The 11,410-nt window shown below is 47.5% G+C and overlaps 1 protein-coding gene across 1 annotated transcript in view; it reads right to left on the minus strand.

Moving 5' to 3' along the window:
* LOC142571060 (uncharacterized) overlaps positions 1 to 11,086 on the minus strand; it is a 79,461-nt gene extending 68,375 nt beyond the window's left edge. Inside the window, exons 1-2 of the mRNA XM_075679357.1 lie at positions 10,941 to 11,086; positions 9,673 to 9,843 (exon numbers count right to left, since the gene is read on the minus strand). Coding sequence (XP_075535472.1) covers positions 9,673 to 9,826 — 154 coding nt within the window. The 5' untranslated portion in view covers positions 9,827 to 9,843; positions 10,941 to 11,086. The remainder of the gene's footprint in view (positions 1 to 9,672; positions 9,844 to 10,940) is intronic.
* Between the last annotated feature and the right edge of the window lie 324 nt (positions 11,087 to 11,410).

An 11,410-nucleotide genomic window follows, 5' to 3' on the forward strand; every position in this document is an offset into this window, starting at 1 on the left:
TGACAAACTTTAAGCACATCAACAAGGGCACGACGATCGCGTACATCGAGGAAATTAAGTAAACCAGGGATGCGTTTGTCTTCTCGGATTCTGTCGCATGTACCCCGACGACCGTAGCCAGACTTCGACATAAATCCAAGTCTCCCGTAATTAGGCAGCAACAGCTCAGAAGTCTGCTTCGATGATACAAAGACTGCTTTTCGACGTCGTCGAGGATTCGACAAACACCAGTCGCAAAGCATCGCCTAATAACCGAAGAGTGCCCTCGACCACTCCGCCAGAGCCCTTACCGGGTTTCGACGCGAGAACGCGAAGCTATAAGACAACAAGTCGACGAAATGCTGCGCGACGACATCGTCCAGCCATCGCAAAGCCCGTGGGCGTCTCCAGTTGTTTTAGTGAACAAAAAGGACGGTACCCTACGTTTCTGCGTCGATTATCGTCGAATCAACAAAATCACGAAAACGTATAACCCATCCCACGGATAGACGACGCATTGGATTGGATCTGCAATCCTAAATACTTCTTATCGATGGACCTCAAGTCTGGCTACTGGCAAATAGAAGTCGACGAAAGCGATCACGAAAAGACCGCCTTCGTCACGCCAGACGGCCTCCATGAGTTCAAGGTTATGCCATTTGGACTGTGCTCGGCGCCTGCAATGTTCCAGCGCGTGATGGACGCGGTTTTAGCAGGATTGAAGTGGCAGACCTGTCTTGTTTACTTGGATGACGTCGTCGTCTTCGCTGGAAATTTCGACGATCACCTTAAGCGGCTTGCGACAGTATTAGAGGCCATCAAGTCATCAGGGCTCACTCTGAAGCCGGGAAGGTGTCGCTTCGCTTACGATGAGTTTCTATTCCTAGGCCACGCCATCAGGAAATCTGGAGTACGCCCCAACCCGCAGAAGACAGCTGCCATCGCAATGTTCCCGCAACCAATCGACAAGAAGGCAGTGCGCAGATCCCTTGGCATGTCTGCCTACTATAGGCGCTTTGTCAAGGACTTTTCACGCATCGCGGAGCCGCTAACCCATCTAACCAAATGTGATGTCGAGTTCAAGTGGTAAACGCCGCAGGCCGACGCATTTCAAGAACTCAAACGACGCATGCAGTCGCCGCCCGTACTTGCGCACTTCGACAAGCACGCCGAAACCGAAATTCACACTGACGCCAGTAGCCTAGGCCTCGGTGCCGTCCTAGTCCAGAGAAAAGATGGACATGAACACGTGATTGCTTACGCTAGCCGGTCGTTGTCAAAAGCGGAAGGCAATTATTCTACAACCGAAAAGGAATGCCTCGCCATCATTTGGGCTACAGCAAAATTTGGCCCTTACCTCTATGGCAGGCCATTCAAAGTCGTCAGTGACCATCACGCGTTGTGTTGGCCTGCTAATTTAAAGGACCCTTCAGGACGGCTTGCGCGGTGAAGACTCAGACTGCAAAAATATGACGTCACCGTAATATACAAATCCGGAAGAAAACACTCTGACGCCGACTGCTCATCACGCGCCCCCATCGATCCCCCGCCGTAAGACGACGAGGACGACGACGCCTTCCTTGGAATAATAAGCGCGGAAGACTTCACTAAACTGCAGCGAGCAGACCCGGAACTAAAAGGCCTCGTCGAGTATTTGAAGGGAACACCGACGTTGTCCCGAGGTCATTTAAGCGTGGGTTATCTTCGTTCACGCTACAAAACAACCTGCTCGTGAAGAAGAACTTCTCACCAGTCCGCGCCAGCTACCTTCTTGTTGTACCATCAGCGCTGCGTCTAGAAGTATTAAACGCCCTACACGACGATCCAACCGCTGGGGACCTCGGATTCTCCCGGACGCTGCAGAGGATACAGGAAAGGTATTACTGGCCGCGTCTGACCGCCGACGTCGCCCGGTACGTCAAGACATGCCGCGACTGTCAGCGACGTAAGACACCACCGACAAGGCCAGCAGGATTACTACAGCCGATCGAAGCTCCTCGCCGACCATTCCAGCAGAATGGGATGGATTTGTTGGGGCCGTTTCCGACGTCAACATCCGGGAATAAGTGGATCGTCGTGGCGACTGACTATCTCACTCGCTTCGCCGAAACTAAAGCTCTACTAAAAGGCAGCGCAACCGAACTGGCGAAATTTTTCGTCGAGAACATCCTCCTGCGACATGGTGCCCCAGAAGTCCTCATCACCGACAGAGGAACGGCTTTTACAGCAGAGCTCACCCAAGCCCTTCTGCAATACAGCCAGACAAGCCACAGCAGGACAACTGCCTACCACCCGGAGCGCCTGAACAAGACCCTTACCGACATGCTAGCATGCAAGTCCACGTCGAACACAAGACCTGGGATGCCGTCCTGCTGTGCGTAGCATTCGCTTACAACACGGCGGTGCAAAAAAACAACACAGATCACGCCGTTTAAGCTGGTTTACGGCAGGAACCTCATGACGACGCTCGACGCCATGCTGCCGCACGTCACTGACGAGGAGAATCTTGACGTCACTACCTATCTCCAGCGCGCCGAAGAAGCCCGACAGCTCGCCCGCCTACGGATCAAGACCAAGCAGCGTACCGACAGCCGACACTACAACCTCCGACGAAGCTACGTCGAGTACCAGCCCGGCGACCGTGTTTGGGTATGAACCCCGATACGCCGACGAGGACTGAGTGAGAAACTTTTGCGACGCTATTTCGGACCCTACGAGGTCATCCGACGTATTGGCGCACTGGACTATGAGGCCGTGCCAGACGGCATTTCGCATTCACAGCGGCGCCGCGCACGATCTGAAGTGGTCCGCGTGGTGCGTCTTAAACCCTTTTTCGGATGCTAACGAACTTTCCTTATGTTGTTGTTTTCTTTGCTACGAGTGCATCTTTATTACTTTCGTTTGTTTGCAGCATCGGGTCGATGCTTTTTAAGAGGGGGGTATTAACACGTGTACTTGTCTTTATCGGGGGACACGTTTCCCCGCCTAACAAATGTTATCCCACAGCGCGCGACGCGCTTGCATGTATCCGAAGTTTCTGGAAAGTTATCCACGCTTCTATCCGTTGTCTGTTGTCGCCGAACCTTATGTTATCTGGTTTGATCGCGTGACGCGAATGGTGTAGAACTTTCTGGAAGACACGCAGGTGCAAGCGATTAGTCTGGAACGTTCGACGACTGCTCTACAAAAGCCGACGCGCTCGACCCGCTGATCTGATTTTCGACGATCGCCGACTGTGTTCGCCGCTATCGTTGTGCTTTAAGTGTAGCCTGTCTTTGTGGGCACAGGTTCGCCCAATAAAAGCTAGTTTTGTCTTTCACAGTATTGCTACTGTGTTCTTTAACGTCACTGCCACGTGACACTATGATGGCCGCTCGTGCGAAGGCGCCGGCACCAACGATCGTCCGAGTTCCTTGGACGTACGATGCACGCGACACTGTTCCTGAAAGACAGTGTTGTAATAGTAGCCCGAGAACGACGCGACCGACTGACCGACGACTGTGGGTTGTGACTGTGCGATGTGGATTCCGAAGTGCTTCGAACGACGCCGACTAATCCAACTTGCCCACTGTGTTCCGCCAAGCTCAGTCCGATCGTCTGCTAAAACAGCCAACCGAATCAAGATTGCCGCAACGTCTGTGCTTGTTGTATGTGTATTTTGTTGTGCTTAAAACGAATGGAAGCATGTTTACGAGCTCCGAAGTCTGAATAATCCGCACTCGCCTATCGCCGATGTTTACGTTATGCGTAGGCCTAGCGCGTCCGTCGAGTTCGTAAGTGGCGAGCGACGAACTCAGCTGAGAAACTCTGTCGAAGGAAATGAATTTTCAGGTCCCTTTGTTGCTGCAGTGATTTAAAATATGGCAATCCTGACTTCGTGTGATGTGCGATGTGGTGAATGAACCGTGTGGAAGTTGGGTTGGTCAACCGCCGCGTGTTTCGTGTGGTGTCGGGTGACTCAAGTTTAATGGGCAAGGTCTGCGCTCTTTCCAGTGGTAAAGATAACTTCCGAGAGCGAAATACACTAGTAGCCAAACTATTGGAAGTGCTTACATAATCAGCCGTACTGCCTGTTTCCGCTGACACTGCGCTCTTACATTTGGCATGTGAATCCAGTTCAGTACAAGTTCACTGTGCTCATTCAATCACTTCTTTCAAGTTCATCCGTCTTATGGGCTAGTTGGGGATAAATCGCTCGTGTAGCAATCAAGAACACTGACGCACTGAAGCGTACATGACAACGCAGTCAAGTTTGAGTAAGTATGTCCTTATACTTGAGCACCGCAAAAAGAAATTATCTGCTTGCAACATGTGCCCCGTGTGCAGTGCATAGCAGGACCTGCATCAAGCAAGAGCTATGCATGTAGGAGCGTATACCACGATTGCTTCGATGTCCGCTTCAGAAGCAGCAAGTACTGAGTCAATGAAACTGTAATGGGTTTTTTATCTCTCTTTTTGGTTATGGAAAGTGTAGATGGTGTGAGTGCATTGTCGGGAAGGTGAAAAGGTGCCATCAGTGTTTTGTGCAGTCGGTATGCTTAAACTGCTGGAATCCCTTCAGCTCCTACTAAAGTGTTTCTTGCTGCGATACTATAAATTGTAGTTAGGACAAAGATCTACTCAAAACCAAGTTATTAATGCATCTGTGCAGAATGTGTTCGATTAACAAGTTAACACTTTCACGCCGTATATTTCATGCCGCATATTGCATGACTTCCATTCACCTGTTGTGTTTCTGAAATTCTGCTTTGTGCCTCAAACTACTAGAGTGTGCCTCATTAGGGGGGGGGGGGTGCAATGAGGAAATCTAGTTCTGACCTCATTAAACGCATCCAGAATAAATTGATATCTATCTTAAAGCACCACTTTTGCCATTCTGGCGACAACAGTTGAGCCTTCTGAAGTATACTTCAACTCGCACCTCTAGATTCAAGACTTAATTAATCACACCTTTTGTTCCTGTATAAGGTGGTCCGTGACATTATACATTCCCTCTTCTTGATCATATCTATAAGCTTCTTGATCATATCCATTTGTTCGTGCCGCAACCGTATACCAAGTAGCATTCCACATTCGTTGCCTGGCCTTGTTGAAAGATTGTGCAATATGAGACTCGATTCCAAAACATACTTCAGAGTTAATTTCCTGTGTTTTGTGTATCTGTAGATAATCACGTAGGATTTACCTCCCTTTTACTTTTCCTCGTGTCCTTTTTTTCCCTATTTGTTTATCTTGCATTTTTTGTCTACTACATTCATGTATTCTGTACATTTTGTCTCACATAGTGCTCGTTAAGTGGACCAGTACAAAGGCTCTCTAGCTGTTCCTGGACACTACAACAAAAATTTGAATGATTGATTATTATCGTAGTATAAAATCATGCTTTTTAAGTATGTACTAGTATACTATTTCAGTGCAGTAGCTTTTGTGCAATTAAAAAAAAGGCGTGAATTAAGAAAGTGCAATAATTATATGCTATGTGCCTGATCATATGCATTGTGTTATTAATTTCTTCTGAGTTTTAATAACGGCTGGCTACTGTATGCAGTGTTGTGCAATAAAATAATATGCCAGAGCAAAAATTGCGTGCCTCGCAGAACAAATTGAATATATCTTTCTCAGTCAAAACATCATAGCAGACTGAAAACAATAAACTGCATTTTTTTTGTGGTGACGAAGTGTATAAATTGTGATAAAAACGTGTTTATATACTTCTTATACTATGCAAATTAGCTGCTCCCATACATTCGAATAAGCGCTTCAATAGTACGACTAGGCAAAGGGCAACGAAAGACCCCTATTGAAACCCTCCAATTCTCAAGCTTGTATTGTCTCACGGTATGTCATTTCATTATGTAAAGAAAGACAAACTTGACATGTGGAAACCAGTTACAATAGAACATAGCCCTTACACTGTGAATATATTTTGTAGCAATACACTCAATGTGGAGACCTCCGGATGCGGTTTGATGCATCAAAACAACCTAGAATAATGGAGGTGCTCCATGGGCTGACTTGACAGATTCAAGAATCGGGAGGAGACAAGCTACGAATTACATACATTTTAGCTATTCTAGCTTTGTTTTATTTTTGTGAGTGCTACAGGTGTTTCGATTCGTTTTTGCTGATTTTCTCAGAACCCACTTTTTCCCGTTCCTTTCATGCACCAACAAGCATAATTATATTGACACGGATGCTTTATCTGAATCCGGTAACCGTATGTCACCGACTAAAAGCATGTGAAACGTTATCGCTCGGTGCAGGATGCGCCTGAACGTATCGGAAGTTTCGCGAATGTTATCGATGGTTCTGTCTGTTGTCGACGAACCTTGTTAACCTGATTGCATACGCGACACGAATTGTGTAGTAGTTTCTCGAAGGCACGCGGGCACCAGCGAATAGGCTGTAACTTTCGACGACTGATGTATGCGAACCGGAGCGCTTGACCCGCAGATGAGATTTTCCACGATTGCCGACATTGCTCGCCTCTATAGTTGCGATTGAGTTGGCACTATTTATTTACCGTCACTACTATGTGGCAATATTTCCAAAACAGATTTTTTTAGCGATACATCGCACGGCTAATTCTTACATAGCTGGCTGTGCAATAAGCTACTAAAAATGAAATGGTACAACAGTTTTTGATATGATATGGCATCGTCGTGCAGGTGTTTGCAAAGCGATCTTGCAGACAGACGACGCGCGAGCGCTGATGTCGATATTTTGTGCACTATTGTTACTTCAAAAATAAAAACAAACTGTTGCGAAAGGCGTATATTCATTATTCAAACGTGTTTTTCATATCTAAAAGCGCATACAGATCACTAACTTATTGTTTCAAGCTTAGTTTACAGCAGGCTGTTTAAGGCCGAACTTTCACGAGGAAGACAAAATAGTGCAGCAACAGTGCACCACAGCCGGGGAGCGAGCTTCGGCGCGCGTCACAGCTTCCGTCCAGTCGTTGCGCGCCCTCATCCTCCGACCAACGCGAAGCGAAGCGTTCGCTTGTAGGCGCGCGCTGAAGCTTGCTGACGCGTACCAGTGGTTGGGGCATAACTTATCGCGCCGACGTGAAAGAGCGCGCGTCACCGTAGCCGCGGTTGCGGCTACTTGCGCGACATTGACTAAAATCGAGCAGTGGTGCACGCCGGCTACATGCACTAATATGAAAGATGAGGTGAATACAAACAAAACAACAATGAGAACGGGTTTTCGTTCCTTCTCCGGGCCGCTGTTTCATGCCCTGAGGCGGCCCATTACTGAACGACCGCGCCATGTGCTGGACTACAGGCGATGGACGGTGCCCTTCGTTGCGACCGTCGTCAGCAGAGCAGCCGAACGGTGCACTAGACATTTATCAAGCGTGAGGAGGCCCCACGCGAGAGTGAGGGTGAAGTCTGGTCGTCAGCGCGCGGAGCCAGATAGCAGCGCCCCAGTGTGGCCCCGCAGCCGCTCCGGCCACCTAAGCCGTGATCCGTTTACTATTTTGGCCGATAGTACGTATGCTTTGTGCGTAATAGATTGAAGCTTGTAGTGGCTTGCTGATGGCGTGTTGTGCACATTCCTTCGTTTGGATCATCACGAATGAGGAAGTATGTCTTGTGGATTGGCATCACTGTATTGGTGGCCAGCGTTCACACGAGTACTTCGGTCCCTCGTGGCCGGCACTATCAGGAAAGGAGTATCGCACCGCGATTCTCCCTCCTCTCGAGTGGCGAAGAGCGGATTGGTGGACGGATTTAATGCCGTTGGGCGAAGGTGGGCAGGGTACGTCTTTTGTGTACCGTGCGGGTTCTTGTCCAAAAGGCACACGGGTCTCGCTGCCTGGTCATCAGTTTTCCTGCTACTCCGACGTGCACAAGTACCCACTTGATTCGGAGTAGATTTTGACACGCAATTAACACCGATTAGAGCGCGAACGTTTTGCGTTCTGTCTTGTGCACAGAGCGCTCGGCGTGGCGTGCTCCATCCAGTTCTGGCCTTGTGCATAACAGCGCCTTTCTCCAATAAAATGCCGTTTTTGAAGAACGCTGGCCTTAGTGACTGACTGTGGTCTTGTAGTGTGCCTTGCTGCTTGCGCGCCGTGCCCATTCCTTGCCACTCTTCATTATTTTGTTTCTCATTTCACTTACCATCTATGTAGTAATGCAAACAAGTCGGTCGACTCGTTTATCTCCCTACCTTTCCTGCCCATTGCTTTCTCTCTCTTTCCTAAACAAAAACCTAAATATCGCATGTACGGATATAGGTATGAAAATACACGAGAAGAGAGCGTAATTGAAGGGAATGCTATTGCGCAAGCTTCCGTCTACTTTCGGCCTGCACAGTTTCTTTTGAGAACTGCCCATTGTGTGCAACCTACACTACAAAACTAACAAGCAGAGGCATGGCAGCATCTAATGGCCAAGAACCGAGTAACCAGTAATCATGGGTACTAGTAACATGGTAGCCTCTGAGTATGCTGAAATATTGATTTGGCCGCTAAGTTCATCGATAACTGCTGTGATCGTTCTTGCCATCTGCTACGCCAAGCGACATGGCAAGCCGCTCCCCTCCAATCCCTTTTATATTGACACGTGGACTTGTTTATCTTTTACCGGTGAGAGCTTTTCACCCCCTAACAAGTGTTAGGGGGTGATATATGGTATATGTTATATATGTTATATGTTATATATATATATATATATATATATATTATATATGTTATATGTATATGATATATGTTAGGGGGCGATATATGCGGGCGCGTCCTGCTCAGCGCAGGACGCGCCCGCATATATCGGAAAATTCTCGAATGTTATCTATGGTTCCGTTGTCACCGAAGCTTGGGTGTACTAAATGCATGCGCGACACAAATTGTGTACAACTTTCTGGAAGACACGCGGGCGCCACCGATTACTCTGAAACTTTCTATGACTCGTGTATAAAAGCAGACGCGTTTGAACCACAAACCAGATTTCGACAATCGCCGACCACGCTCGCCGCTATTGCTGTTCTTTGAGTGTAACGTGCTTTTGTGGGCACACGTAAGCCCGATGAAAATTTAGTTTCGTCATTCACAGTTCGACAGCTGCATTATTCATCGCCTACTACGTGGTAATATGAACCGCATCCTCGATAATAAAGAAGTCATGTGAAAAGAGTACGGGAAGGTGGCAAGCAGCACTGCGACACACAAGCCATTTTTTGCAGCGCACATCAGGAATGTACTTTGGGCGATATTGTCCAAGCATCTCGTTTTCTGAACGTTCAGTTTACTTGCTACGTTAATAAGTAGTGGTTGTTCAGTTGGCGTTCTTGCCTCGGTGCGCTGACGATTTCTGACGAAAGCGCGACGTCAGCGAATCGCCAAAGCGGAAACGAACGTTTGGAAAGTGAGATGGCTGCGTAATCTGGCCTATCTGCACCACCATCACTCGCGCAGAAATATGGGCACACATCAAGGCCATCTTTGCAAGCTCAAGGTGGCCAATGCTATTAATCCATGGGCGAATCCATGAGCTTAACTCATTCTGTTATTTTCTGCATAAATGCGCGTTATGCTTCTCTTTTCCTCTACTCGAGAATTAATAAATTGGGCAGACGCGACATGTATATTCGATTTATTTGAATTTGTTCGTGATAAACATTTTTTTCTGCACCGCAAACGTAATATATTGAATGTTAAAATGAAAAAAAAAACTCTAGACCTACCTCCTCCACGGACAACAAACACAGCAATCATCAGGCACCATTCGTTGCAAAGGTTCTTCATTTTCACGAAGAATGTTGTACCCTTACGATACACGGGAGCGCCGCAGGCACAGTGAGGAAATAATTTCTTTCTGGCATCGGATGAACGTGTCATGTAGCGGTCATGCGTGCCTAGAGCAAGAAAAATATATATACATATATTAACTAACATTCCATCGAGTGGAAAATAAGTCTTGACACGTGCAGTTTCCGTTTACATCTTGGCAACATTGACCTGCCGTTTTCTCGGCAAATGTTAATGTTAACGCCCAAGTATTTCTTGAAAGTTATCAACTACGTAATGTAAGGGTGGGCTTTGACTTTCCTGTGGTATTTGTGATCATGCTAGGTAAACCGTAAGAGTAGGACACGAGAGTGTGCACTCAAGAAGACAATTAATGTGACAGTCCCTGTCGATTGCGTGCCTACATGCTTCTAGATCTCTCTTCACACATACATCGGCGACCGCTACATTTTCAGCCACCACCTTTTGCGGTATTATAGGCTTCCGCTTGATTTCTTTGCGATTTACCGCAGAGGAATGCTAATTACACGTGCTGCTGCAGTGGCCTGATCGGTCGTTGACATTCTGGGATACAAAAACATCCGCAAGTTTTAGCGTGAGTAGCCCACAGCATACATGCGACAGCATTCTTGGAACAGTGCCAAGCATGCGGCCGGGCATGCGAGAGAGAGCCCTTATCAAATCTAGCGGCATTGCTGCAGACAGCGTTGATAGCATTCGAAAGTTGCAGGCCAACATTGTCCTCATCTGACCCAGGAAGCAACGCGTAATGAGAAGCTAAATCGCTATCATAGGTTTTCGCTGAATGAGAAAGATAACCATGGTGAGCACTCTTCCAAATTGAGCACACGGCCGTTTGCACAGCCTATTCTCAAAAAAGATGCTTCATTTAACACTACATAAGGCTTAAACAAAGAAGAAAAACAACAAGAACAACAACCGAGTGACAGCTATCGTTCAGCGCCGTTATACTATGCAAGAATAATTACTGTGAAACGGTCTTGGAAAATCCCACGTCTTTATAATCGTGCCTGTTACCAACTTTCGAAAGAACAATAAACGCGAATTAAAAAAAAAGCACGTTCGTTTGCGGCGTCAGTTTCTCAATCCTCTTTACGACATACCTACTCGTTTCATTTATCATACGTGGTCAAACATGCTTCCTATTGTCTCCAGCTCAACTCACCAAAATTTAGCTTCTTACCGTGCGTCTCGAATTCCTTAGCGGATGCTTCGGCATTTATGGAATGCACGGACCCCGCGGTAAAAATTACTAGCAGTCCTTTGCTCTCGTCGCCGGTGGGGAAAAGACGCAGCGACCAGGCACACGTAGCGTAGAGGATAGAGGGACGACGCTTCGGTGGCGTGTCTCGCTCGATATTTTGCCGCTAGAACTTGCACAATGGTGAGGCAACGCTTCAAACTCTTGACTTCCGTGTGTCGTTGGTGCTAAGATCTCGGAAACTACCGGAACTCTACGAGATTGCCACATCCTGTTTGCTAGAATCGTCGTAATCAGGCAAAAACTGTGCGGGGAAGGGTCGTTCTCGCTGTCTTCCTGCCATGCATCCGTTGTGGCGTCACTGTTATGTCGTTATGCGGCGTCCCGCGAAGCTGTGGCTTCCATTCGAGACAGTGAGGCCCATTTTTCGAGAGTGCGGTAAATATTTTTTT

Source organism: Dermacentor variabilis, chromosome 2, assembly GCF_050947875.1.
Source record: "Dermacentor variabilis isolate Ectoservices chromosome 2, ASM5094787v1, whole genome shotgun sequence".
Classification (NCBI taxonomy): Eukaryota; Metazoa; Arthropoda; class Arachnida; order Ixodida; family Ixodidae; genus Dermacentor; species Dermacentor variabilis.